This window comes from Xenopus laevis, chromosome 2S (genome assembly GCF_017654675.1).
Source record: "Xenopus laevis strain J_2021 chromosome 2S, Xenopus_laevis_v10.1, whole genome shotgun sequence".
Classification (NCBI taxonomy): domain Eukaryota; kingdom Metazoa; phylum Chordata; class Amphibia; order Anura; family Pipidae; genus Xenopus; species Xenopus laevis.
The window spans coordinates 39,679,875-39,707,032 of NC_054374.1; the positions used below are offsets into that span (position 1 = coordinate 39,679,875).

General features: G+C 39.3%; 1 protein-coding gene across 2 annotated transcripts; it reads left to right on the forward strand.

Moving 5' to 3' along the window:
- The first annotated feature begins 1,199 nt into the window (after positions 1-1,199).
- Positions 1,200-17,241, forward strand: LOC121400496 (protein kinase C delta type-like). Of its 2 annotated transcripts, none has more exons than XM_041583684.1 (11): positions 1,200-1,345; positions 2,424-2,526; positions 4,421-4,527; positions 7,826-7,990; positions 8,388-8,479; positions 8,619-8,681; positions 9,228-9,366; positions 10,359-10,550; positions 11,634-11,762; positions 12,414-12,537; positions 15,815-17,241. In XM_041583684.1, exons 2-10 carry the CDS (start codon positions 2,475-2,477, stop codon positions 12,519-12,521), a joined length of 1,047 nt encoding a protein of 348 aa, XP_041439618.1. In that variant the 5' UTR covers positions 1,200-1,345; positions 2,424-2,474; the 3' UTR covers positions 12,522-12,537; positions 15,815-17,241. The 2 variants fall into 2 exon arrangements, with proteins under 2 accessions (XP_041439618.1, XP_041439619.1); XM_041583685.1 differs by having other exon boundaries at positions 1,200-1,331.
- The last annotated feature ends 9,917 nt before the right edge of the window (positions 17,242-27,158 follow it).

A 27,158-nucleotide genomic window follows, 5' to 3' on the forward strand; every position in this document is an offset into this window, starting at 1 on the left:
GATGATAAATGAGAGATACACCCATCCGCTGACACACACAGCCATGGCACCCAAAATGACACATAACTCCAATGATTCATACAGTGCCTCACAACCTGATATGCACCAATACAATGCCATATAACCCTCAGTACAGATTAACCTCAATTGTCCAGTTATCTCACAGTGAATCACAGAGTTTATTTTGCAACCATTGCATCTCACACCTTTTTAACATTTGTCTATCTGCATCCAATCTTTCTGAGTTAGTCTCTTGGCTAGTTTCCTGCCCATCTTCTATAGTTTTGCTTCTATGAACTCTTTTTGCCCCCAATAGTGTGGGTCACCTTTTTTCTTTACAGTTACATCCCCCTCTTCCTCCTAATACAAACACTGAATAGCTACCAATGTCTTAGCTTGTTATGACTTGTTGATAATGCTATGGTTAGTTTCCTCTTCATATGTTAGATAATACTCTAGAATTCTCACTGACCATGTTCTGCACATGCCCCTGGGTGAAGGGGACATTTGCATTAGACAAACTGAACTTAAATGTGGGTGAAAAAGTTGCTACAAATAAAAACACTGCATATGGCACCCATTTTAATCTCTATAAAATTACAGACTGAAATAACAGAATTCCTAAAGAATGAATCCATTTAAAGTAAGTGTAGGGCTCACTGGATCAGCATTCATGGATCGGTGGCACAGTGCTCTTCAAGAAAGTACTTCAGGTTGTTTGTGATGTTTATGGAAGACATACACTTGACCCAATATATTGGCACTCCTCATTTTTATTTAGCAGATTTTATTTATGCCAGGCTACTAAAGGAATTTATTACTTTGACTGCCAAACCACAGGGCTGTGAATTTTAGCAGATGCTACTGCAACTTACTTGTTATTCACCATATATATATATATTGGATAGATAACCAAATAACACAATTCAGATAGTGGGGATAATAAATGGAACTTGGGTACACTGATATTTGTGTCCTGCCCTTACATAATTGACATGAATTTTCCTTTGAAAGTGCTGTCTCTGTTGTTGGTTCAACATTAATTAATACAGTTATAAATCTGGGCAAAGCCCAAATACATAGTACAGGTACTTATACACTGAGTATATAATCATAAACAGGAGAAATGTGGAGTAATTAAAAGCCAAAGTTGCAACTAGTGTTGCCTAATGCTTTAACCCTTTCAATGCCAGCTGATACTCATACTTTATTTGCCTTCAGTGCCAGCTGTTATTTGAACAATTTCTGGATCTGGAGCATCAACACTAAGATGCCAATTTGCTGACCTGAATTTATGCTGCATGGGAGCATCTGTATCACCTAAAGGAGAGGTACTTTGGGAAAGGTAGTGTTACCTGCTATTTGTGGTAACTGGTACTGGTCTGTTTTATTTAGTAGCCTAGGTTTTGTTATCAGACATATACACCCACATATGTTGCATAGTATTATCTTCATAAAATCTACTCTTATTGCTACCTGTTCTGCCTCACTTTCTAAGCAAACTAATGGGAGAATTAAAACTCTTATTTTTGTTATCTAGGCATTGCTGTGTGTGTGGCACGAGAAAGGTTAATACCTTCTGATTTCAGAAGGCTTCACGTTGCTTTCTAAGCAATGAAAGTGTGATCTCTTTAACTTATCAAGTAGTCTTGAGAAAGCAAAAACTTACAACCTCAGGAATGTCAGTTGACTCAATCAGAATGGCACCTTGAAGATCGTTGGGAAGTTTATTGCAAAACTGTGAGGATCTTGACAACATCCAGATAGATAAAAAAAGATTATAAAATGATCCACTCTAGCAATATACTGCACATGCAGTTAAAAATGGAGCCCAATATATACTACTGGACAAGTGGGGTAAACCAACAGACAGAGCTCAGAGGGGACAACAGAAGGGGAAATGGGACAAAACAAGGGTGCATGTGTAACATGGCACACCACTATATGTTACTATTTTTATTTACATTTGGTGTATCCCTTGGAGGCCATTAGGTGGAGGCTCTCCGCAACAATATACCAGGTTTCCTATGCTCTACCACCAGTGCCAAGGATGGTTCCCAGTTTGACTGATTGCCAGCAGGCAAATGATCACTGTATGCTGCAGTATAATCCTGCCATAGAAGAAATCACCAGCCATTTCTAATGCAACATTTTTTCTATAAAGCCAAATGTATCACTTATATCTTCCCCTAATTTGTAGAATAGGGTCTGTGCTATCTGATGATAGTGCTGCCGCATGCCACTCAGGCTGCCGCATGCCACTCAGACTCAAGCTAGCTGGATAGTGACAGTTTATTTTAACTGACTTTGTGCCAGTTAGGAGCAGGGTGTCCAGGAGTTTTCCCTTGGAGATTTTGTGACTAAATTGTGGATTAGAGAGTCAGAGCGACATTTTTTTGCAGGAAAAAAGTTTTTTATTACAGAGAGAAGAACAAGAGAAGAAGTAGAAGAAAATCTGCAGAAAAGGAATTCAAATGGATAAAAAAAAGAAGACGAGAAGCAGAAGCCCAGAGGAGACCCCAACTGGTAAGCACAGAAAACATAAGCCACATTGCTAATTATTTAATCATTCATTCTGGCATTGGGTAGTCCCAAAAAGTTATCAAAAATAATTGCTGATAGGTTACTGTTGGTAAATGTACTATTGCTATATAGCATATGTTATGAAGTTGTGCTATAGTACTTATGTTACTGAATCAGCTCCATAGTGTCCCAAATATATATATATATATATATATATATATATATATATATATATATATATAAAGAGGTCCTCTGCACTCAACCCATTATCACTATATTTAAGACAGAGACATTTTGTGCATACTGCTACTGAAAAATGCCTTACCCTTTATACAACACAGGGATTGTTTGTCCATATATTGCAATATATTTAAGATGGCCAACTACGTCATCCCATATCTGGCCAGTCCTACGCTTAATTTTCATCTGATTCATTAAGAATTCCTCTGCTTAATTATACATTTTACAAAGGGACTAAGTTTTACCTGCAACTTACTTGCTGCTTTCAAAGTAAAACTCCCAAACTTGGCTGCCCTTTTATTAGACACCAGTGGGATCACCTGACTATAGCTGGGAAGGGTGGGAGCTACAACATGGAGCTGGTCACTGCTCCTGTATAACTATAACAAACAAGGGAAAGTTGTGCTCACCACTAATTTTTTAAACCATTAGGCGGGGTGCAATGAGGGTGTGACCACAAAATACATATAGACAAATACAAGAGTCCTCTGTACTCAACTCCTCTGGCCAGCTTAAATATATTGCAATATATGGACAAACAATTCCTGTTTTTTTTAAAGGGTAAGGCATTTTTCAGTAGCAGTATGCACAAAATGTTGCTGTCTTAAATATATTGATAATGGGTTGAGTGCAGAGGACTCTTGTATTTGTCTACATGTATTTTGTGGTCACACCCTCATTGCACCCCGGCCTATAAGGGCCTATTTAGAAACATTCAAATTACTATTTTTTGACAAATTGGAACCACAAAAAGCATTAATATAAAACTTTGGCAAGTAAAAGCAGTTGACGTCCTTGACAAGTCAATAGGAGCTGTGCTGATCTTAGTGAACCTTTTTTTAGCCATTCAGCGTTTTAGAGGTGTTTGGATTTTTTTTGCTAGTAATTGTCAGGAAAATGCAAATTTTTTGAGATTTTCAAGGTTTTCTAAATTTATAGAGCATTATTCAGCATTTTTGTTTGTGCTTTTTATATGTGGATATTTTAATAAATTACAAGGCAATAATGATTAATTTAGAGCAATGGAGTTTAACTGCTAAAATGGAAACGTTGATAAATACGCTTCTAGAAATTCCATAGGAATGAATAGAAAATAGGTGAGTTTTCTGTTTAAGCTCTAATATCACACATTGATAAATCTACCCCTTAGAGGCACATTTATCAAGGGTCGATTTTCAAATTCATGCAAGTTTTTTTAAAACTTCCATAAACTCCCATGAACTCGAAATTTATTATCAAAATCTAATTTTCTAAACTTGGTTGAATGGGATTGACCCAAAAACTCGAATCGAATTTAATTTGAATTTTAAAAACTCGATTTGAGTTTTTTCTCCGAAAAAAAACTTGATTGTCAGGAAGGCTGCAAACATCACCAAATTGATCCTTGGGCCTCTCCCATTGACTTATACATCAATTTGACAGGTTTCAGGTGGCAAACAGTCAAATTTGAGTTCTTAAAGGATCAGAGTATGATAAATCTCGAAAATTTAATTTGACTATTTAAAAAAGCTTGAATCCAATTTGGATAACTCCCTAGTCGAATTTGACAGTTTTGGCCTTAAAAAAACTCGAATTAGAAATTACACCCTTGTTAAATCTTCCCCCTAGTGTATATCTATGGAATACAATTTAAATCTCATATTTTTTATTCCTCTAGACACAAGAGCACAGAAGAGGTATCGAGTGGACGACACAACTCCGCCGCCCTTCAATATCAACAACTATCAGCTCATAAAAAAGCTGGGGAAGGGCTCCTTTGGCAAGGTAAGTGAATAATCGGCAGTAGGGGGTACATTATCCCTTATAATCCATGAGTGATGCTCAGAGTTCCCTGTATAACTCAGCCTGCAGCCTTGTGCCTTTATATGGTCACAGAGCAACCCCTCAGTGACTTCTAATAGCCTTATCATTTACAGTAGGGGGTACATTATCCCTTATAATACATGAGTGATACTCAGAGTTCCCTGTATAATTCAGCCTGCAGCCTTGTGCCTTTATATGGTCACAGAACAACCCCTCAGTGACTTCTAATATCCTTATCATTTACAGTAGGGGGTACATTATCCCTTATAATACATGAGTGATACTCAGAGTTCCCTGTATAATTCAGCCTGCAGCCTTGTGCCTTTATATGGTCACAGAACAACCCCTCAGTGACTTCTAATATCCTTATCATTTACAGTAGGAGGTACATTATCCCTTATAATACATGAGTGATACTCAGAGTTTCCTGTATAATTCAGTCTGCAGCCTTGTGCCTTTATATGGTCACAGAACAACCCCTCAGTGACTTCTAATATCCTTATTTACAGTAGGGGGTACATTATCCCTTATAATACATGAGTGATACTCAGAGTTCCCTTTATAATTCAGCCTGCAGCCTTGTGCATTTATATGGTCACAGAACAACCCCTCAGTGACTTCTAATATCCTTATCATTTACAGTAGGGGGTACATTATCCCTTATAATACATGAGTGATACTCAGAGTTCCCTGTATAACTCAGCCTGCAGCCTTGTGCCTTTATATGGTCACAGAACAACCCCTCAGTGACTTCTAATATCCTTATCATTTACAGTAGGGGGTACATTATCCCTTATAATACATGAGTGATACTCAGAGTTCCCTGTATAACTCAGCCTGCAGCCTTGTGCCTTTATATGGTCACAGAACAACCCCTCAGTGACTTCTAATATCCTTATCATTTACAGTTATCATAGGCTTCCACTACTTGGTCCATTAGTGACCATATTGCAACTAATTACTAGCTGTATTACTGGCACATGCAGTACTTCTTTATCAGAGTTGTTAGTCCATTCCTTTGTCTTGTAGCAATTAAAGGGGAACCATCACAAAAATACAATTTTAATACAATGTAGATCACATAAAAACAGTCAACTTTGTAAATATGATTGATTAAAAGTTATGTTTAGTTTAATAGCTAAAGATTTATAGCTGACTCACTGCATTCTCTCTGCATCATTAGTCCACTGAGCTCAAGGTCACGGTCGTGTTTTGATTGACAGGAGTAGGTTACTTTTTATTGGTTGCTAGGCTCGGCACAGGTATTTCACCTGCAATTTTTTTTGGGACATTAGGCCCACGTAACACATTCTCCTTGCAGGCATATCCTCATTTATTGCGCCTCTCTTTTTAAAAAATTGTGCAAGGTAAAATATATAAATTGTGTTTTTTCTCCATTGTATTTTATATGTAAATATTTTACCCAATAGCCAACTAAAAGAGACCTGTGCCAATGCTTACAGCTATATGAGTAAGCGCTTTTTAGAAGATGGCAGTGAAAGGCACAAGTCTCTTTTAGTTTTTTATTGGGTAGTTTCATATAGGCAACAAATTAGAAAAGGGTTTCCCTGGGCACTCAGAGGCCATGAGTGGGGCATTCCATTGCGATCAGGGGCGCATTTGGTCAGGATAAGAGGGGCATATTGAAATGATCAGCGGGGTATACAGAGAGTATTAGCAGGGCACCCTTCAAAGTTGAATTATAAAATGTATTCAGTAGTTTGTGGTTTAATTTGGTATATAAAGGGATCTAAGGCTACATGCAGAGTTTCTTCTTGAGATGGACTAAAATGATGGCTATTAAAATGAAGACCTAAAATAAATACTCTCCTAGACTCCCCCCAATAACAACAGCGGTAGGTAACAAGAGACTATGGGGAATAAAATCAGCACCTCAGTTATGCAGGCTGTGTAGCCTAGAGCCTTGAGTAGGGGACTTCACAGATATTCAGCATCATCTAGATAAGAAGTGGAGATAACATCCTCAGTGAGGAGTCTATAGTAGCGAGAGTTGGTGCCTATAGTAACAGTGGGATAATAGTCTCTGGGAAGGGAGTGTGACTGTGGGATAGCAGGTATAGTAGGGAGAGATGGTGTCTATAGTAACAGTGGATAATAGTCTCTGGGAAGGGAGTGTGACTGTGGGATAGCAGGTATAGTAGGGAGAGTTGGTGCCTATAGTAACAGTGGGATAATAGTCTCTGGGAAGGGAGTGTGACTGTGGGATAGCAGGTATAGTAGGGAGAGATGGTGCCTATAGTAACAGTGGGATAATAGTCTCTGGGAAGGGAGTGTGACTGTGGGATAGCAGGTATAGTAGGGAGAGATGGTGTCTATAGTAACAGTGGATAATAGTCTCTGGGAAGGGAGTGTGACTGTGGGATAGCAGGTATAGTAGGGAGAGATGGTGCCTATAGTAACAGTGGGATAATAGTCTCTGGGAAGGGAGTGTGACTGTGGGATAGCAGGTATAGTAGGGAGAGATAGTGCCTAGGTTAATGGAAGCTATGCAAACCAAAAGGCTGCAGCATCGAAACATGGGACATTTGGGAAAGGAAATAAAAAAATAAGCACTTCAGAATCAGAGCAGCCAGATCTTCCCATCACCTTTCCCAGATAGAGAATACTTTACACCAATAGAATACAATAAAACACTTCGGGGCTCTCCCTCCTTTTTGTGGTGGTACTTGATGTACTTGACTGAGAGAATGTGCAGAGCTGACAGCCTTACTTTTCTCACAAGGAGCTTCCAGAGTAACAGTTGGTGTGAGGATGCTATTCAGCATGGAGGAGGGTGGGACTTTGCTAGTTGCTAGGTGACATCATAGCTAGTGAGAAGCCACTCCCATTCAGCAGTAGCTTGAACTATCTCTCAGAGGAAGCACCCTCATTGCATGTAGTAATATGTCATTTTACAAAAAAAGTAAGCATTTCTGCTAAAGAAATATATTTAAAGATATTATTATTTCCACCTCAACTATCCATTTGGAGAATTTGATTTTCACGATAGATCCCCTTTAAGGCAAAACATCTATTTTACCCTTTATCTTGACCATCATATCCCTATATCCTGACTTGCACAGCTTTATGTGAATTTTTTGAAAGATGTTCTCTTTAGGGGTTCAGAATGTTTATACTTTCAGACATCATCTCTATGAGTTGTCCATTTTTGTCCATTTAACACATCAATAATATCAGATTTGTTTGTGTCCTTACAAGGGACTCAATAACAATTACTCCCTTAATGCTCCTTTTGTAGGTGATGTTGGCTTCTTATACCATCAAGAGCCAGCTCGTCGCTGTGAAGATAATAAAGAAGAAAAAGAAGACAGACTACCATGATATCGAGATGGAGGCTACAATACTGCGGTTAGGTCACACATGTCCATTTCTTAGTCGGGCATATGCAATCTTCCAAACTGAGGTATTACTATTATTACTACTACAGGGCTTCTCTTCCACTTCTTACAAATACTTACACCACTGACAAAATTATTTCATTTAATATATTTGCAATTTCGCAAAGCCCTGTTACCTCATAAGCAAATCTGAGCAGTACTCAGGATGGGCGCTGGTAGTAAGTATGTTGAGGGTGGGATCCATTAAATATGAGTTTTATAAGTGTTTTTATTTTTTGTAACAATAAATGGACACCAACAACATAAATTGACACATAAACATGCTTCTCTGCTCCGTTGAATTGCTCTGTTTGACAGGAGCATATATAGGTATCTGAAATTATATCTCTTTGTCTGTGGTAATGATATTCCTCTGTTCTGCTCTATCCAATTCTATTTTTGTACCTATTGTTTTATAACCAGTCACTCGTGTTGTTCATCTTGGAGTATGCCAGAGGTGGAACGCTGCACAAGCTTATCAAACGTCACCGATATCTGAACAGCCAGGAAGCACAGTAAGTGACAAATTTCTTTGGACGTGGTGGTAGCTCCAGGTTTCCTTTGCGCCAGTAGACGCACTAGCACCGAATTCCCCAAAAGAGGCAGGATATATATATATTTAATCTAATGATTTTTAATTTTTTTCTTTAAAAGGTTTTATTCGGCGGAACTTGTCCTGGGTTTGAGGTACCTGCATAAGTATGGGATTATTCATCGGTAAGAACATTGCTCAAATTCCTCTCTTTTGATTTCATTTTATTCCTGGGCCTATTTTCTACACCCTTAACATGTCTTATCCTTCTCATTTCAGCTCCCATCTTGCAAACTCCATTGTGAATAAAAACCTGTCAATATACAGATCATCCCACATGTACCGTTGCTTAAATTAGTCAAATAAATTATTGGTACTTTATGATAAGGCAAAGTGTAACTTGCTGGTGCCATCTGTCATCTAAATAGATGATGATAACACAATTGCACAGGCATATACACTTTATCTTGGCTCCTGTAGCCTCATTTTGCTTTATTGTGTCTATTCCTGTATTCTTAGTTATGTCTTACCCATGTTACTTTTTTATGTCTTGTTTTTCATACTCAATCACAATCTTTCTGTTCTCCTTCAATTTCTGTTCTTATATTTCATTTTCTGTTTTCCATCATGTTCAGTTAATGGGTTAGGATCCCTTGTCATTTCTCCTATCATTCCCAGTTGACTTTCTCTGACTTCCTATATTTAATACCAAACTCATATGTGTTTTACAGCGACCTCGAGCCAAGAAACATCTTACTGGATGAAGAGGGACACGTGCAGATCGCCGATTTTGGCTTTGCCCAGGCTAGAAAGTTTGACTCAAAGGCTTGTCATGGTACTGGAGGAGCATCGGGATATATGGCACCTGAGGTATGAAATATAGTTTTTAAAGGGATATTGGCATGACCTGTTTTTTTATTTTACAGGTATGGGACCTGTTATCCAGAATGCTCGGGACCTGGGGTTTTCCAGATAACGGATCTTTCCGTAATTTGGGTCTTCATGCCTTAAGTCTACTAGAAATTCATTTAGACATTAAATAACCCCAATAGGCTGGTTTTGCTTCCAATAAGGATTAATTATATCTTAGTTGGGATCAAGCACAAGCTACTGTTTTATTATTACAGAGAAAAAGGAAATCATTTTTAAAAATTTGGATTATTTGGCTAAAATGGAGTCCATGGGAGATAGCCATTCCGTAATTCGGAGCTTTTTGGATATCGGGTTTCCGGATAAGGGATCCTATACCTGTAATATAATTTACTCACCGTTTTATATTATTTTTTTATTCCCATAGCTGCTGTATGCATTTTGCTCATATGCTGGGTTGGGGGAGGGTGTATACCATAGTGGTATTACTTTAGTTTATGAGCATCCCGTAATCCTAGTTATAACTGATAACATGTTGATTTAAATATCATGTAAGAACAGGCCACAGACTGGACAAAGTAGTAATGGCACCCAATGCAAATACTACATGGCCCAGTTGCATGCTTCTTGACATCCACGCTTATCACTCTCCCCCTCTCCGCAGCTCAGACTGCACACAAAATACCTCAAACTACTGCTTGGTTCACCCACCCCCCACACAGCTCAGCACTCACTATTCAATTGCCCCCCCCCCACTGCATTTCCTAGCTAAGAAGCTATGACTTTTAGGTCTCTAGCTATCTGTATAAATCAGTCCTTAAATTGTCTGTACTCATTATTTCAGGAAAAAAACTTAATCAAAAATAATTTTGTTTAACGTGGATGGCAATGTTAGAAAACCCATTATTAAGGAGTTACAGATGAGGCAGGAATAATATGAAGAATTCTTTGAGTATTTCTTGTTGTTTGATGAATAATCCCATCTTTTCAAGGTTTTGGAGGACGTTCCATACAACTCATCAGCGGACTGGTGGTCGTTCGGTGTTGTCGTCTATGAAATGGCCACTGGCAAGCTGCCCTTTTCACCAAATGGAACCTTTCAAGAACAGCTGGACAACATCACTAACACGGAGCCATATTATCCAGAAACGCTTACACCTGAATTTCGTGACTTCATACAACAGGTTAGTAAAGAGTCACTGAAATTTTAATTGAACATTTAGTAAAAGAAAAGCTGTTGTATTTGCTGAATTGATTTTTTAACCAAAAAACTATTTATTTTTAACAAAGTCTAATGGTTTCAAGGTACCTTTAATTTGCAGGAACAGTTGTGACCGCTAATATAGATAGTTCTCCAGAAGAGGTGGTCAGAGGCTCGATAATGCAGACACAGTCTTAAATGGGTGTGTTGTATCTAACAGCAAAGTCTTCTTCCCATTATAGTTTTTTATAGCTGTACTATGCATTGTTCTGGAGATTTCTCTGCTGAATGATGACTGTTGCTTTTCAGTATATTGGCATGTCTGGTGTCTCATCTCTGCCTCTGTCTTCTGTGTGTGTTGGTCTCTTTTCTACTTATGTCATGCCTCCATATTTGTGTTACATGCACTCCTTTCTTTTTCTGACACTTCCTCTCTGCCTTTTCCCTTCTAGTCTTCTCAATAATCTGCTGCTCCCAGGCCCAGACAGACAATCTGTGTATTCTTGCTAATGCTGTGGGGCTGCTGTAAGATGCCAGAGACAGTCACTGTTTAGTGGGGTTGTGGGGTCTTCTTGAGCCTCAGTGTACTTAAAATACTAGGACCTATTTTGAATCCTATTCCTGACATGGTTGCTGCCATTAAAGTAAACCTTTTGCTTGTGTCAAATGAGCCATTTTCCTTTTGACTTTATTTGGTTGTAAACCTCCCACAGTGTTTATATTAAACATTCCATTATGATTGCACAGCTATAGTAGTATTATAATCTAGAGGGTTCTCTTTTGAGGCGTTACATGATTTTAAGCACTGGATGCTGGCAGTTACTAAAGATGAGTTTGTGGGTATGAAATGATGATCTCTAATTAATATAAAAATTAAAATAATGTTTAACCTTTAAAATGCATTTCAACAGATCAGTATCTGCAGTGTTGATCAAATATCCAACACACTGATCATCTGGATGCCTGGAAAGGCCATTCACAGCATTAGCTATGAATTATTTAATTTTTCTTATTAAGCATTTAATTTGCAATTTCTTAAACAACTATTTATTTATTTATGTTCTAGCTCTTGAAGACGAAGGTAGAACATCGCCTTGGAGTCTACGCCAATGCCCAGGACCACCCATTTTTTTCATCAGTTAATTGGGAGACAGTAAAAGAACGAAGCATGGTGCCCCCTCTAAAACCAAGAATTGTAAGTGCATAACTGATTCCAGCAATTTAATAGCATTGAGCACTCCCCCGCGGAACATACACAGCACTCAGAGTCAACTTGATTAGTAGCATTTCTGCCTATCCTTTCAAGCAATTCCTATCTTGTTCTGATCCTTTCTGAAATGGATTTAATTTACTGTGTGAGACATTTAATAGACAGTCAAAAAACATCAATGGTCAGGGGCAGTACACATGTTTTTTTTATATGGACTGCAGGTGGTTTAAAATAAATAGTGCAGAGGGTACAATTCCCCTTACACAGTGGGGGTGACATGCAGGTGACCTGAAATCTGGTGACGTATGTGCAGATGTCCTGTCAATGGTACACTTATTTAGTCTGCATGTGCCCCAGCATGGCCATCCATGCAGGGAGTAGGCACTTGGTGAACACTGTCAGAGCAAACATGGTGAGGCACATTATATCATTAGTGTTTCCCCCATTTGGAGTTTGGGCTGTAACATTATCCCTTGTCCTCAGATTTCATTAAATACCCCTTACCCCGGGTGCCATCTTTGGGCTCATCCCTTGCCTTAGTTACAACTTGGTAATGATGCTATTAGTATGTTTCCTATCACTTTGGCAAAATGTAATAATTACTGTATAACTGTGTTGTTTTATCATTTCTTATAGAAACAAATTGATATGCTCAGCAACATTCCCTTCCCAGAAAACAAAATCAGAAAGACCGGCATGAACAAGGAATTCACCTACATAGATCCGAGTTGGCTAGACAAGTAATTGTGCCATCACCAAGGTAAAGGTTTGACGTAGGCTAACATTTTATTTCATCAATAGTTTAGTTAAGAATATTAATTTTAAGAATTAATTGTAGAAAATATTCCTGTGCTAAAACACAATTCTTTTGAGCTCTATTGACTGCCTCCCTGTATTTCCCACTGAGCAATCACTGCTATCAGTAGACTCTCTTGTGTTCTGTGGTATCACCACAGGGGAGGGGGTATATATATATATATATAGACAAATACTATAAACAACTTTCCCTTGTTTGTTATAGTTCTACAAGAGCAGTGACCAGCTCCATGTTGTAGCTCCCACCCCCTCCAACTATAGTCAGGTGATCCCACTGGTGTCTAATAAAAGGGCAGCCAAGTTTGGGAGTTTTACTTTCGAAAGCAGCTAGTAAGTTGCAGGTAAAACGTATTCGTCCCTTTTATAAAATGTATAATGAAACCATAGAATTCTTAATGAATCAGATGAAAATTGAGCATAGGACTGGCCAGATATGGGATGACTTTGACGTAGTTGGCCAGCTTAAATATATTGCAATATATGGACAAACAATCCCTGTTTTGTTTAAAGGGTAAGGCATTTTTCAGTAGCAGTATGCACAAAATGTCTCTGTCTTAAATATATTGATAATGGGTTGAGTGCAGAGGACTCTTGTATTTGTCTATATGTATTTTGTGGTCACAGCCTCATTGCACCCCCGCCTAATGATTTTAAAACTAGTGGTGAGCACAACTTTCCCTTGTTTGTTATATATATATATATATATATATATATATATTCCATATAAAATATAGTCTGAAATATACTCATGATACTTAATGGTGTGTTAGAGGAATTCTGGAAGAAATCTTGTTGTCTGAATCACTCTGCTACTTCATTTCTTACATTCTTCATACCTGTGGTGGAATGTAATAAAAGTCGCAAAGCGCAAACCAATTAGCAGAAATAAGAATAAAAAGTCTCATTTCCAATGTAATACTCTTCCTTAAACTGTTATTACATTGTGAATTTTAATTGCGCATTGCAAATTTTATTTGCGCATTGTCCACTTTGAAGAAGTGCTTGAAGGTGTCGTTATCTTTTGGAGCAAACATAACAACTTTTTCAGTAAGAAGTTTTATTACATTCACTGCGCACTGGCCCTAACTATAAAATTCGCAAAACTTCTTCCACTCACGGAAGTGTTCGGGTTCTCAAAAACGATATTAAATTCGCACAAAGGTAAATTTATTCACAGAGTAAACTGACAAAAGAGCAATTTATTTTCCCTAGCAGATTCGAGAGAGGGGGATACTAGAAACGGTCTCAACTGGGTTTCCCAATTCAGATACCTAGGCATAGAGATTACCAGAGATACATCCAAGTTTTGCGAGATCAATCTAGACCCCATCGTTGCCAAATTTAAGAATGATGCTATGCACTGGATGAAGCTCCCGTTAACGTTTTGGGGCAGAATCAACTTATTTAAAATGATTTACCTCCCGAAATTCCTTTACCCACTCCAAAATGCTCTGATAATGTTGACAAACCGCTTCTTTACTAAACTTAATAGTGAAATAAGATCATTTGTCTGGGCAAATAAATCCCCTCGAGTCGGATGGGACACTCTAACAGTCTCGTATCACACGGGTGGGCTGGCTTTACCTAATATGCAGCACTATTATTTTGCAGGACAATTAACATATGTGCATAATTGGTTCAATCCAGACCCTGATAATCCTCTAACAGCCTTACACGGAAATATTATGGGATCACTAGAGGCCCTACGTAACGCGCCATATAGGTCCATGAAAGACATGCCAGTCTTACCGGAGGTACTTAGCACCCCTATCAGAGTATGGGATATAGTAATGAAACAGAAGTCAAGTGTCAATAATACTACCTTCCCGCATATGCCCATTTGGAGGAACTCTAATCTCCAGCAGTTCCTTGATCTTCCTGACTTCTATAACTGGTCCCAGATAGGAGTAAAATGATTATCTGATCTAACAGCAGATTGAATTTTCCCCCAATTTGAAGTGCTGGAAAAAAAAATAGGAAACCATAGTTTACAGTTTTTTAGGTATCTGCAGTTACGCAATGCCTTTCAGTCACAATTTTGTTCCCTCAAACTGGAAATGGGCACAACCATATGGGAGGATAGGCTCTGGGAGCCCAAGACTGAAAAGTTGCTCTCTCAGCTATATAAATTGCTGCCTCCAACTACACCTACCCCCTTTGCCAAAGCAAAACTTAAATGGATTAAGGTGGTTCCTGCGCTTGGGGAGGAACAATGGGAAGAAGTGACTGATCATATATATGATTTTCTAATTGCCACTAGGGATAGATCCATACAATTTAAATTCTTCCACCAAGTGTATATTACTCCACTTAAGCTGAAAATTATGGGGAGATCGTCCAATGCTGAGTGCCCAAAATGTCAAGCTGCAAACGTGGGCTTTGTGCATATGGTGTGGTAATGTCTGCACATCAGCAGATACTGGTCTGAGCAGTTGGCTTTGCCAAGGGTTAAGTCTCCAGAAGTGTGTCTCCTGGGAGTAGTTGAGGATCTCCTTCCCCGGTCTAATTCAAGGAAACTAATGAGAGCAATCCTGTTTTATGCGAAAAAAATAATTGCCATTAAATAAATGCATGAGTTCTGAGTCACCGAAATTGTTAGACTGGATAACACTGGTGAAGAAAACCTTACCACTTATAAAACTAACATATGTAGCTCGAGGCTCTCCTACAAAATTCGATAATATTTGGGCCTCATGGTTAGATGCCAACCCAACACTTGAGCTCGCAGAGGTACCCCCTGCCTAGATATTCCCAGTGCAAAGACCATTAATCAGGGATACAGACTGTTTTTTTTTTTACTGTATATGTATTGTGATTGCTCTGTCACAAGATCCATCCAGTGATATTGGGTAAGTATGTCATTCCTCCAACAACCAATGGGAGATGTTACTATTTATGGACATTTGTCTATGAGTGACTTTTGTAATTGTTACTTTGCATTACCACTCTGGTTGCCAGCCAAGATGTGGCACTCCATAAATCAAACTTAGAATCTACTAGTTCATGCACACTGGTACTTGTGTATCAGAGGCTTAGATTCTACACTCCCTGGAAAAAGGAATAATAACTGTAGTTGAACCCAATCCTGGCCACCCATCTCGACTATTCATTGCAGGCAATAAAGATAATAGCTATAGATTTTTCTATTATCTATATAACATCTGATGTAAATTATAAAAACCTGAAACAAGATGACAACTCAACTCCTTTCTTTTCCACAGCTGGCTTCTCAACACGCATAATAACTGACTCATTTGGTGCAGGTTTGTAGCACTGTGGATAAGGTAAGTAAGACCAAGGTAGCCGGGGGCTATTTTTTTATTTTGTTTTAGGTTTAAAAAAAGAAAAAGAAAACCTTTTCCTCCTTTTCCCAGTTATGGTTTTATCTCTACTTTCCAATGTAGCCTCTGTACTTTCTCTTTACTTTCTTAAATAAGACAAAATGGGATTTATAAGTGCAAAACAAGCCCCTGATAATAATAGGAAGCTTATTAACTTGCCCAACTAGACCAATAATAAATTAAATTAAAACAGTGAAGGCACTGTATGTAATTTAACATAGATAAAGAATCGATATTTATTAAGGTTGTTTTCTTAATATTAGTAAAATATTTAAAAAAGCACAAAAATAGAAAAAGTATATAAGGCTAAAAGTATAATGCACACAGTCCTGGTGCTTATACCCCACAATTTAAAAACAGGGGTATTCATTCAAATGGATCCACTCAGGCCATGAAGCAAACATAAAATTTATAAAGCATCCTCAAAAAAACCAGGGGAAGCAAATAGCGAAAAGTCGCCGCGAGTCAAATCGCGGCGCTATCGCCTAGTGTGGCCTTAGCCTTAATTAGCACCATAATACAGCATTTAAGGTAGAGAAACAAACACTTTTTTAATACTGCTTTGATAAAAATTGGCTTCTCGAGTCCCATTTTAATGTAGCTTTAATCCTATATTCATCACCAACACAAAGACCTAGCCACATTTTCCATTCTAAATTTCTTCCTTTGCAATGTCTCTGTGCTTTCTCTAATGGTTTGGTTAGACCCCCTTGTTAACAAAATCTTTAAGAAGACAAAATGGGATTTATAACTGCAAAAAAAGCCCCTGATAATAATAATTATAATAATAGGAAGCTTATTAACTTGCACAAATAGATCCATAATAAATTAAATTGAAACAGTGAAGTCACACTATGTAGTTTAACATAGATACAGAATAGGTATTTATTAAGGTATTTTTCTTAATATAGCAATATATTTAAAAAAAACACAAAAATAGAAAAAGTATATAAGGCTTACAGTATAATGCTCAGAGCCCTGCTGCTTATACCCCACACTTTAAGCAAGCCAGAATATACTTAAAACAGGGGTATTCATTCAAATGGATCCACTCAGGCCAGTAAGCAAACAGAAAACTTATAAAGCATCCTCAAAGAAGCCAGGGGAAGCAAAAAGTCACTCCTGGTAACTTTAAGAGCTGAAATTGCTGGATTGATTCCCAGCATTTCGTTTAACAAGGTCTGTGATCTCACTAGAGGGAAGGGATGGGGGTGGGCAAAGCTAGTGGGTTGTGAGTGGTCATTTATCAATTTTTGGCCAATCACAATGCACTAGTGGCGTCCCTCTATTGATACCACAAACCGCAACCAAGTTTTAAAGTAACTTCCCAAACAGTTAACTTTTAAGCTAAAAGTAATCTTATCAGATACTCAGCTAGACCCTTAATTAGCACCATAATACAGCTTTAGAGGTAAAGAAAACAAAAACTTTTTAAATACTGCCTTGATAAAAATTGGCTTCTCGAGTCCCATTTTAATGGACCTAGCTAAATTTTCCATTTTAAATTTCTCCATAGAATAAGGGCAGAGAGAGGGGTATATCTCTCAATGAATTAAAAAGTAGTTGGTGACTTGTCCCTTTTAAACATAAAACATATCACTTATTTTTAAACATAAAACTTATTTCACATCTAGAAAATATGGCCATAGGAACAAATAAAAATGCATCACTGCAGGCAGTTTCCCAGTGTTTCCTGCAAATCTGTAGCCAGTGTGCATACTTTATTGTGGTCTGTGATATCACTAGAGGGGAGGGCTGGGGGTAGGTATAGCTACTGGTCAGTGACGGGTCAATTTATTTTAAAATCTATGGCCAATCACAAGCCACCAGTGGTACCCCTCTAGTGATATCTCAAACAACATTACATTTTATTCTTATGAAAAACTTATGATTTATCAGGTAGAATTCTTAACTTCCAGACATGCTCCGGATATTAAAAATATTGAGTCAATCAGGTTGTTGAGGAGCCAACCAGACCAAATGCTATACTGGATCTAGTGATCTCTAATGACCCAGAACATAAAGCAAATGTGTAAGTAATTGAACCCCTGGGTAATAGTGACCATAATGTCTCATTGAATGTCTGGTGCAAAAAAACAAATATACATTGGGACAACGAAAACCCTGAATTTCAGAAAAGCTAATTGTAGTGCCTTGCAGAGCATAGATTGGGGCATAGTTTTCTGCTAAAAACACAGAACAACAATGGTTGGCATTCAAAATTATATTAAATAGTTACTATTCTCAATTTATTCCCTTAAGAAGTAAATGTAGAAACACCAAGAAACACCCTATGTGGCTTAATATAGAAATAAAGAAGTTAATAGGAATAAAGAGAAAAGCATTTAAAAACTACAAGTCTGTGGGAACAGAAGCTGCATTTAACGTATACTGTATAATCACTATACTAAATGTTGTAAAACAGCAATCCAGAAGGTAAAGATATGTTACTATGTTACCAGACCCATAAAAATTCAGATTCAAAATGAAACAAGCATTCAAATGTACCTGGAAAATGGCTTTATCAGAGACAGTATAAGTAATCAGATAAATATAATGTTTCTTAAACGATTAGGCCTTGCCATTGAAATTGATCTAAAAAGAAAAAAAATAACTGACATTTCCCCACAACCTGTGAAAAAAAAGTATGGGTGCCCATCACCCTGCCATTGGCCCAGAAAACGATATCAAAATCAGCCATACAAATGAGCAGTTGTGAAATTAAAATAATTTTTTGCAGCACTTTAACTTGTTCACTATATCATAATCTGTGATATCACTAGAGAGGAGGGATGGGGGTGGACTAGTGGGCTGTGATTGGACATTTGTCAGTTTTTGGCCAATCACAGTTAACTGTTGGCACCTCTCTAGTAACATCACAAACTATAATATTTAACTAAACTTCTCTTTCTTGCAAAAGATTTTATCATTGATCAAGTAGGATTTCTACCTTTCTAAATCTAAAATCAATCTTAACACGTACTAGACCCATAAATTAGCACCATTTCATATATTCATGTCTAAGCCCTTTATTTCCACCAATAATCTAGAAAATATGGCCTTAGGAACAAATAAAAATGCAGCACTGTGGGCAGTTTCCCAGTGTTTCCTGCAAATCTGTAGCCACTGTGCAGACTTTATTATAGTCTGTGATATCACTAGAGGGGAGGGCTGGGGGTGGGCATAGCTAGTGGCCTGTGACTGGTCAATTTTTTTAAATCTTTGGCCAATCACAAGCCATTAGCGGCACCCCTCTAGTGATATCACAAACTACAACACCAGATGCAATTTTTAACTTCCAGAAATGCTCCTAATAAGGTACACGTAACATTTGTAGAATACAGTTAGTGTTTCTTAGACACTAGTCAAGCCATGGAGTTGAAATTGATCCAGCAGTAAGAAGAAAAATAAAACATTGGTGCAACATGGGGAATAAACTTTTATATTGCTTGCTGGAGTTGCTCCCAGTCACACCTGTAAAAGTGAAATAAGTGCATTATTAGCTATACATATATAGACCGCTTCACTTCCGCTGTTTGCATCTCACTCCATATTACCCCCACCTATTACCCATTACATGCCCTTCCACCCCATGTGACTCCTCTCCAACCAAGGAACTCAATCCATTATCAATATATTAAGGACATTGAAAATGTTGTGCCTTAAGCTACTAAAAATGCCTTACCCTTTAAACAAAGCAGGGATTGTTTGTCCATATATTGCAATATATTTAAGCTGGCCGACTACGTCAAAGTCAACCCTGGTGTAGCCAGTCCCTAAACTCAACTTGCATCTGATTCATTAAGAATTTTATTGCTTCATTATACATTTTATAAAGTTTTACCTTACTTGCTGCTTTCAAAGTAAAACTCCCAAACTTGGTTGCCCTTTTATTGGCCACCAGTGGGATCACCTGACTATAGCTGGAAAGGGTGGGAGCTACAACATGGGGCTGGTCACTTCTTCTGTATAATTAGTGGGGAGCACAACTTTCCCTTGTTTGTTATAATATATACTGTATATCTATCTATCTATCTATCTATCTATCTATCTATCTATCTATCTATCTATCTATCTATCATCTATCTATCTATCTATCTATCTATATATACACACACATACAATTATCTATAAGCAGCTGCATTTGTATTTTTTTAATCAATAAAAATAAACTTTCTATTGCACCTCAAAATGGTTTGTTTGTGTTTTTTTTATTATGTTTTACAATATACAATGCTTGGGACCTGAAGTTTGCCAGAGAAGGATAAAAAAATGTAAGCATACAATGAACACAATATGATTGTTTTGCCATCAAAATGAAGGCATTTTTATTGGAGTTTCCTATGGTGGCCATGCTCAGGAGCCCATCAAGTTGTGAATGAACAGAAAATTCAGTTTTTCAATGCAGTGGTCTAACGTAGGGCTTAAAACCCATGGTTCTGAATTAAAGGGGTTGTTCACTTTGAGTTAACTTTTAGTACGCTATAGAAAATAATATTCTGAGACAATTTGCTATTGAATTAAATGTTTTATCATTTGTGTTTTTTGAGTTATGTAGCTTTTTATTCAGCAGCTCTCCGGTTTGCAATTTCAGCAATCCAGTTGCTAGGGATGAAATTACTCTAGCAACCATGCACTGATTTGAATTAGAGTCTGGAATATGAATAGGAAAGGACCTGAACAGAAAGAGTAGTAAATAAAAGGTAGCAAAAGTAATGCGTTCATAGCTTTACAGAGCATTTGTTTTTGATCGGGTCAGTGACCTCCATTTGAAAGCTGGAAAGAGTCAGAAGAAGAAGGCAAATAATTAAAAAAACTATAAAATAATAATAATAATAATAATAATGAAGACCAATTGAAAAGTTGCTTAGAATTGGCCATTCTATAACTCACTGAAAGGTGAATCACATCTTTAAGCTTGCTGAACAGACTATTGCCTACCAAGAGGCTATAACTCTTTAAAGTTTTTATACAACAGTAAAACACCCATTTTTAGTGAAAGTTTTAGGCTGAATATTTTCTATACTCAAGGTATTATTTCCACATAACTTATAATCAAATCATGCAGCAGCTTTTATTCAATTGCAATATATGACCAAGAATCTTTCAAAATGTGTCATCTACAGAGCAACATAAAATCATTATGCTTGTCAGTAATTTGAGAACTTGCTGCCTGGGTCTCTACATTTGAGTAGCGGAAATAACCAGATTTAAGAACAACTGTCTCCCTTTAATTTAGTTAAAATGAATAGCCAGATTTTGGGACACGATTTACTTGCAGTATAATTTTTTATTTTGGAATTTGCTGACTCTGGTCTATCAGCAACTGATGTATTCAGTCTGGAACAGACAAGAGACAATTCATATAAAGTGTGCTGAGTTAACTTGGAATGAAGAGAGCGCCAGTGTCGGACTGGCCCGGCGGGATACCGGGAAAATACCCGGTGGGCCCCGACCCTAGTGGGCCCCCGCCGGGCCAGTCCCCCTCTCCCAAACCGTTTTTAAAAAAATAATAAAAAAAAATTCAGCGCATCGCAGCGCCGTTTGCGCATGCGCGCCGAGCGTCGTTTCCTTTTGCGCATGCGCGATGCGCCGCCTGGGCTATTATGCAGAGCGGCGATTCGCCTAACAAGTAGGTAGCGGGGGCCAGAGGGGGGCCCTGGACACCAGTCCCGGTGGGCCCCGGGCCCCCCAGTCCGACCCTGGAGAGCGCTACTGAATGATTGGAAATGACCCAAACGAATATCAGAATTATGTTCTATCTGAAAAATTGCCTTCCAAGGTATTTTACATTCACTCTGTACTTCTTCCAGTGTTTTAAATATGGGAAAAACATGCAGAGGCCCATTTTTAAATGAAATGTAATTAATGGGTTCTTCTTAATGCCTTTAAGAATGGCTTGGATGATTTATTGGACAGACATAATATCAAAGGCTATTGTGATACTAAGCTCTATAGTTAGTATAGGTATGGGTATATAGAATTTAATTAAAAGTAGGTAGGGGTGTGTGTATGGATGCTGGGTTTTCATTTGGAGGGGTTGAACTTGATGTCTGTTTTAAACCCAATTTAACTATGTAACTATGTAACATACTGATAGACCAGAGTCAGCAAATTTCAAAATAAAAAATTATACTGCAAGTAAATCGTGTCCCAAAATCTGGCTATTCATTTTAACTAAATTAAAGGGAGACATATCGGGGAGAGTTGTTCTTAAATCTGGTTATTTCCGCTACTCAAATGTAGAGACCCAGGCAGCAAGTTCTCAAATTACTGACAAGCATAATGATTTTATGTTGCTCTGTAGATGACACATATTGAAAGATTCTTGGTCATATATTGCAATTGAATACAAGCTGCTGCATGATTTGATTATAAGTTATGTGGAAATAATACCTTGAGTATAGAAAATATTCAGCCTAAAACTTTCACTAAAAATGGGTATTTTACTGTTGTATAAAAACTTTAAAGAGTTATAGCCTCCATTTGAGGCTAAACATTTAGTCGGGCTCCCCTCAGCTCATAACAGGTTTATAGATAGATATAGACATTGTTGTACCAGGCAGACATACAGTAGCTGCAAAATATCAGTAAATCTGACTGTAATTGACTTTTAAGATGGGATTTATGAAGTATCTAAAGGAACTAAATAGACATTCTTCCCAATTTTTGCCTAACTGGCCTTAACATCCCACAGTTTGGGAACCACTGATTTTGCTTAATCACTTTGCCAGATATCAGAAAGCAGAATCAATTATGGTTTATCACATAAAAACTCATGGACGAGATTCAATTTGAGGAGAAAAAACATGTCTTCAAATTCAGTTCCAGTTTTTTTCCCCATAATAAAACCGTGAGATAAGTTTTTATGAATTGAATTGCATCTCATATTGGGGCAAATTCACTAAGATTCGTAGTTGCGCCAGGCGCAACTTCGCCGCACTTCGCCAGGCGTAGTTTTGCCAGCGCTCCGCAAATTCACTAAAATCCAAAGTTGCGCTCAGGGGTAGCGTAAGGTGGCGAAGTTGCACTAGCGTTGATTCGCTAAGCGAAGTTACGCTAGCGATGGTTAATTTGCATACGGCGCCAAATTCAAATTTCAATGGAGGAATACGTACAATCACTACAAATGCCTGGGGAAACCTTCAAAACATCAAATAAAATTTTTTTTTTTGCCCTACACATGTGCCCACTGTATAGTTAAGTTGCCATGAGTTAGGAAATGTAGGTGGGAAGGAGGGGAGCCCCAAAATTTTTTTTTTATCTTTTTCAGCCTATAACCCATAATATAGAAAAAAACGCCAGCGTTTTTTGGGACTTAGAAAAAATGTTAACTTTTTTCGAAGCAATCCCTATCTACTCTATTGCGCTTCGCCTGGTCTGAGGTGGCGAAGGAAGTCTAGCGTAAAAGGTAGCGTTCAGTAAAATGCGCACGTTAGTGAATTTGCGTAGTTACGTCCGTTGCGCAGGCGTAAGGGTGCGAAGTAACACTAGCGAATTTACGCCAGCGTTTGTTAGTGAATTTGCGAAGTAACGAAAATGACCAACGCTAGCGAATTGACGCTAGCGTTAGGCGCTTCGGCGCATAGTGAATTTGCCCCATTGAATCTTGTCCATGAGTTTTCACATGAAATCGAATCTGGCCCATTGAGAGACATATCAAGTGGCCAGATTGATATGCGTGTTCTTTATTTAATTATATAATTCTCTCTAGTCGACACAATAACCTGCCAAACATATTTAATATTCTAGGATATTTTGATACACTATCTGGACTGTAGGGGGCCGATTCACTAAATTCGGGTGAAGGGTTAGAATAAAAAAAACTTCGAATTTCGAAGTTTTTTGGGCTACTTCGACCATCGAATGGGCTACTTCGACCTTCGACTACGACCTTCGACTTCGAATCGAACGATTCAAACTAAAAATCGTTCGACTATTCGACCATTCGATAGTCGAAGTACTGTCCCTTTAAGAAAAACTTCGATCCCCTACTTCGGCAGCTAAAAGATCAGTATATGAATGGGCTGCTCTAGTAAGAGATCTTCACTTTTAAAATTTACATTCAAAAATTTTTTTTTTCAGTTTCAGAGTTATTTAAGTTTTTATTAACTACCAATAAGATAAATTTTGTAACAACAGCGTCACCTGCTGGTCAGTTCCTGTAACTGTACAAACAGGTACAGTCAAAAAAGATATACAGGTATGGGACCTGCTGTTATCCAGAATGCTCACGACCTGGGGGTTCTTTCCGTTATTTGGATATTTATGCCTTAAGCCTATTAGAAAATCATGTAAACATTAAATTAGGGATGCACCGAATCCAGGATTCGGTTCGGGATTCGGCCAGGATTCGGCCTTTCAGCAGGATTCGGATTTGGCCGAATCCTTCTGCCCAGCCGAACCGAATCCGAATCCTAATTTGCATATGCAAATTAGGGGCGGGAGGGAAATTGCATGACTTTTTGTCAGAAAACAAGGAAGTAAAAAATGTTTCCCCCTTCCCACCCCTAATTTGCATATGAAAATTAGGGTTCAGATTCGGTTCGGTATTCGGCCGAATCTTTCACGAAGGATTCGGGGGTTCGGCCGAATCCAAAAAAGTGGATTCCGTGCATCCCTACATTAAATAAACCCAATAGGCTGGTTTTGCTTCCAAAAAGGATTAATTATTTCTTAGTTTGGATTAAAGGGATACGGTCATGGGGGAAGAAAAAAAAATCAAATTTTAATAGTGCTGCTCCAGCAGAATTCTGCACTGAAATCCATTTCTCAAAAGAGCAAACTGATTTTTTTCACTTTACTGCTGTACTGCAAGTTGGAGTGATATCCCTCCCTTTCCCCCCCCCCAGCAGCCAAACAAAAGAACAATGGGAAGGTAACCAGATAACAGCTCCCTAACACAAGATAACAGCTGCCTGGTAGATCTAAGAACAACACTCAATAGTAAAAACCCATGTCCCACTGAGACACATTCAGTTACATTGAGAAGGAAAAACAGTAGCCTGCCAGAAAGCATTTCTCTCCTAAAGTGCAGGCACAAGTCACATGACCAGGGGCAGCTGGGAAATTGACAAAATGTCTAGCCCCACGTCAGATTTCAAAATTGAATATAAAAAAGGAGATTTTGTTTACTTACCGTTAAATCTTTTTCTCTTCAGTCACTTGGGGGACACAGGGACCTTGGGTATAGCTAGTACCACTAGGAGGCAGGACACAACCACAAAACAAAACTGACTCCTCCCTCGCTGGCTATACCCCCAGCAGGCGGAGCCTAAAGCCAGTTTGTACCAAAGTCAACAGGAATAAAACTAGATATGGAAAAAACATTCCAAACTCAATTTAACCAAAACATATCTGAAGGAGTGAAGGCCTCTATCCAGGGAGGGAAGCCCTGTGTCCCCCAAGTGACTGAAGAGAAAAAGATTTAACGGTAAGTAAACAAAATCTCCTTTTCTCTAAGTCAGCTTGGGGGACACAGGGACCTTGGGACATACCAAAGCTGTCCCCAGAAACCGGGCGGGAAAAGAGGCCTAAGTAGAAACCACCGCAGCTTGCAGCACCCTTCTGCCGAATCGAGTGTCAGATGCCGCAAAGGTATCAAAGTGGTAAAATTTGGAAAAAGAATGGACAGAAGTCCACGTAGCCGCCTTGCACAGCTGCTCGGCCGAAACTTGGTTACGGAACGCCCAGGAAGTACTCACACCCCTGGTGGAGTGAGCCGTGATTCTGGTCGGGGGATCCTTCCCCTTTGCCGTGTAAGCTCTCTGGATAGCCTGTTTGATCCAGCGGGAGATGGCCTGCTTGGTAGCCGGACAGCCCTGTCGAGGTCCTGAAGGGAGCACCAACAGGGCATCGCATTTACGGATCTCTCGAACCCTATGCAGGTAGAACTTCAGAGCTCTGACAGGATCGAGGGTGTGTAAGGCTCGTTCCTTAGAATTTGCCGGAGCCGGACAGAAGGATGGCACAACAATTTCCTGGTTAAGATGAAACTCAGAGACGACCTTTGGGAGGAACGAAGGGATGGTGCGAAGAACGGCCCTGTCCAGATGGAAGACGAGGTAGGGAGCCGTACATGAAAGAGCGCTGAGCTCGGAGACACGTCTCGCTGAGGCAATGGCAAGGAGAAAAACCGTCTTCCAGGTGAGCCACTGAAGCGGCACTGAGGCGAGAGGTTCAAATGGAGGCAGTTGAAGAGCGTGTAACACTTGCGTGAGGTCCCAAACAGGAAAGGTTGCTCTAACGGGGAGCCACGTGGGCCACTCCCTGCATAAAGGTCTTGACATCAGGAAGTACAGCTAGACGTCGTTGGAAAAGAACTGACAGGGCTGAAATTTGAGATTTTAGTGACCCCAAAGACATGCCCAGCGAGAGGCCCTCTTGCAAGAACTCCAGGATGTGAGGAATGGAAAACTCCCGGAACTTCACCTTGAGTTTAGAGCACCACTGTCGGTAGGTGGACCAAACCCTATAGTAGGCTCTGGCTGAAACTGGCTTACGAGCTGCGCACATTGTGAGTGCGACGGCCTTGGAAAAACCCTTCCGTGTCAGGATTCGTGTCTCAAGAGCCAGGCCGTTAAGTTGAGGCATCCTGGGTTTGGATGCCGTATCGGTCCCTGGGTGAGAAGGTCCGGCAGTGATGGCAGAGTCCATGGTTCCGCCACGGAGAGATTGAGGAGGTCCGAGAACCAGGCCCGACGGGGCCACCTTGGTGCTATCAGGATAAGCGTGGTCCGTTCTCTTCGAATGGTTCTGGGAATGAGAGGCAGAGGCGGGAAGGCATACGCTAGTCGAAAGGGCCAGGGGGCCGTTATGGCGTCCACATCGTGAGCCAGGGGATCCCTGTAACGAGCCAGGAACGTCGGAACCTTCCTGTTGTGCCTGGTTGCCATGAGATCCACCTCTGGTATGCCCCACCGAAGCGACAGCTCTTGGAAGACTTCGTCGTTTAGTGACCACTCGCCCGGGTCGAGGGACTGACGGCTGAGGAAGTCCGCTTCCCAATTCAGCAACCCCGGGATGTAAATGGCTGACAGGTGAACATTGCGAGCTTCGGCCCACCGAAAGATGAGCTTTATCTCGTTTAGCGCCCCTCTGCTTCTTGTACCGCCCTGGTGGTTGATGTAAGCCACAGCCGTCGAGTTGTCCGACTGAACCTTCACCGCTTGGCCTTCGAGTTCTTGTTGCCAGTGGAGGAGGCCAAGCCGAATTGCCCGGATCT

What these genes read in the sequence shown, in the direction of transcription:
- LOC121400496 (XM_041583684.1), top strand. Translation starts at nt 2,475, where the DNA reads ATGGATAAAAAAAAGAAGACGAGAAGCAGAAGCCCAGAGGAGACCCCA. An exon ending in CCCAGAGGAGACCCCAACTG is followed by an intron (nt 2,527 to 4,420) that starts GTAAGCACAGAA and finishes TTATTCCTCTAG; the next exon opens with ACACAAGAGCACAGAAGAGG. An exon ending in ATGCAATCTTCCAAACTGAG is followed by an intron (nt 7,991 to 8,387) that starts GTATTACTATTA and finishes TTTTATAACCAG; the next exon opens with TCACTCGTGTTGTTCATCTT.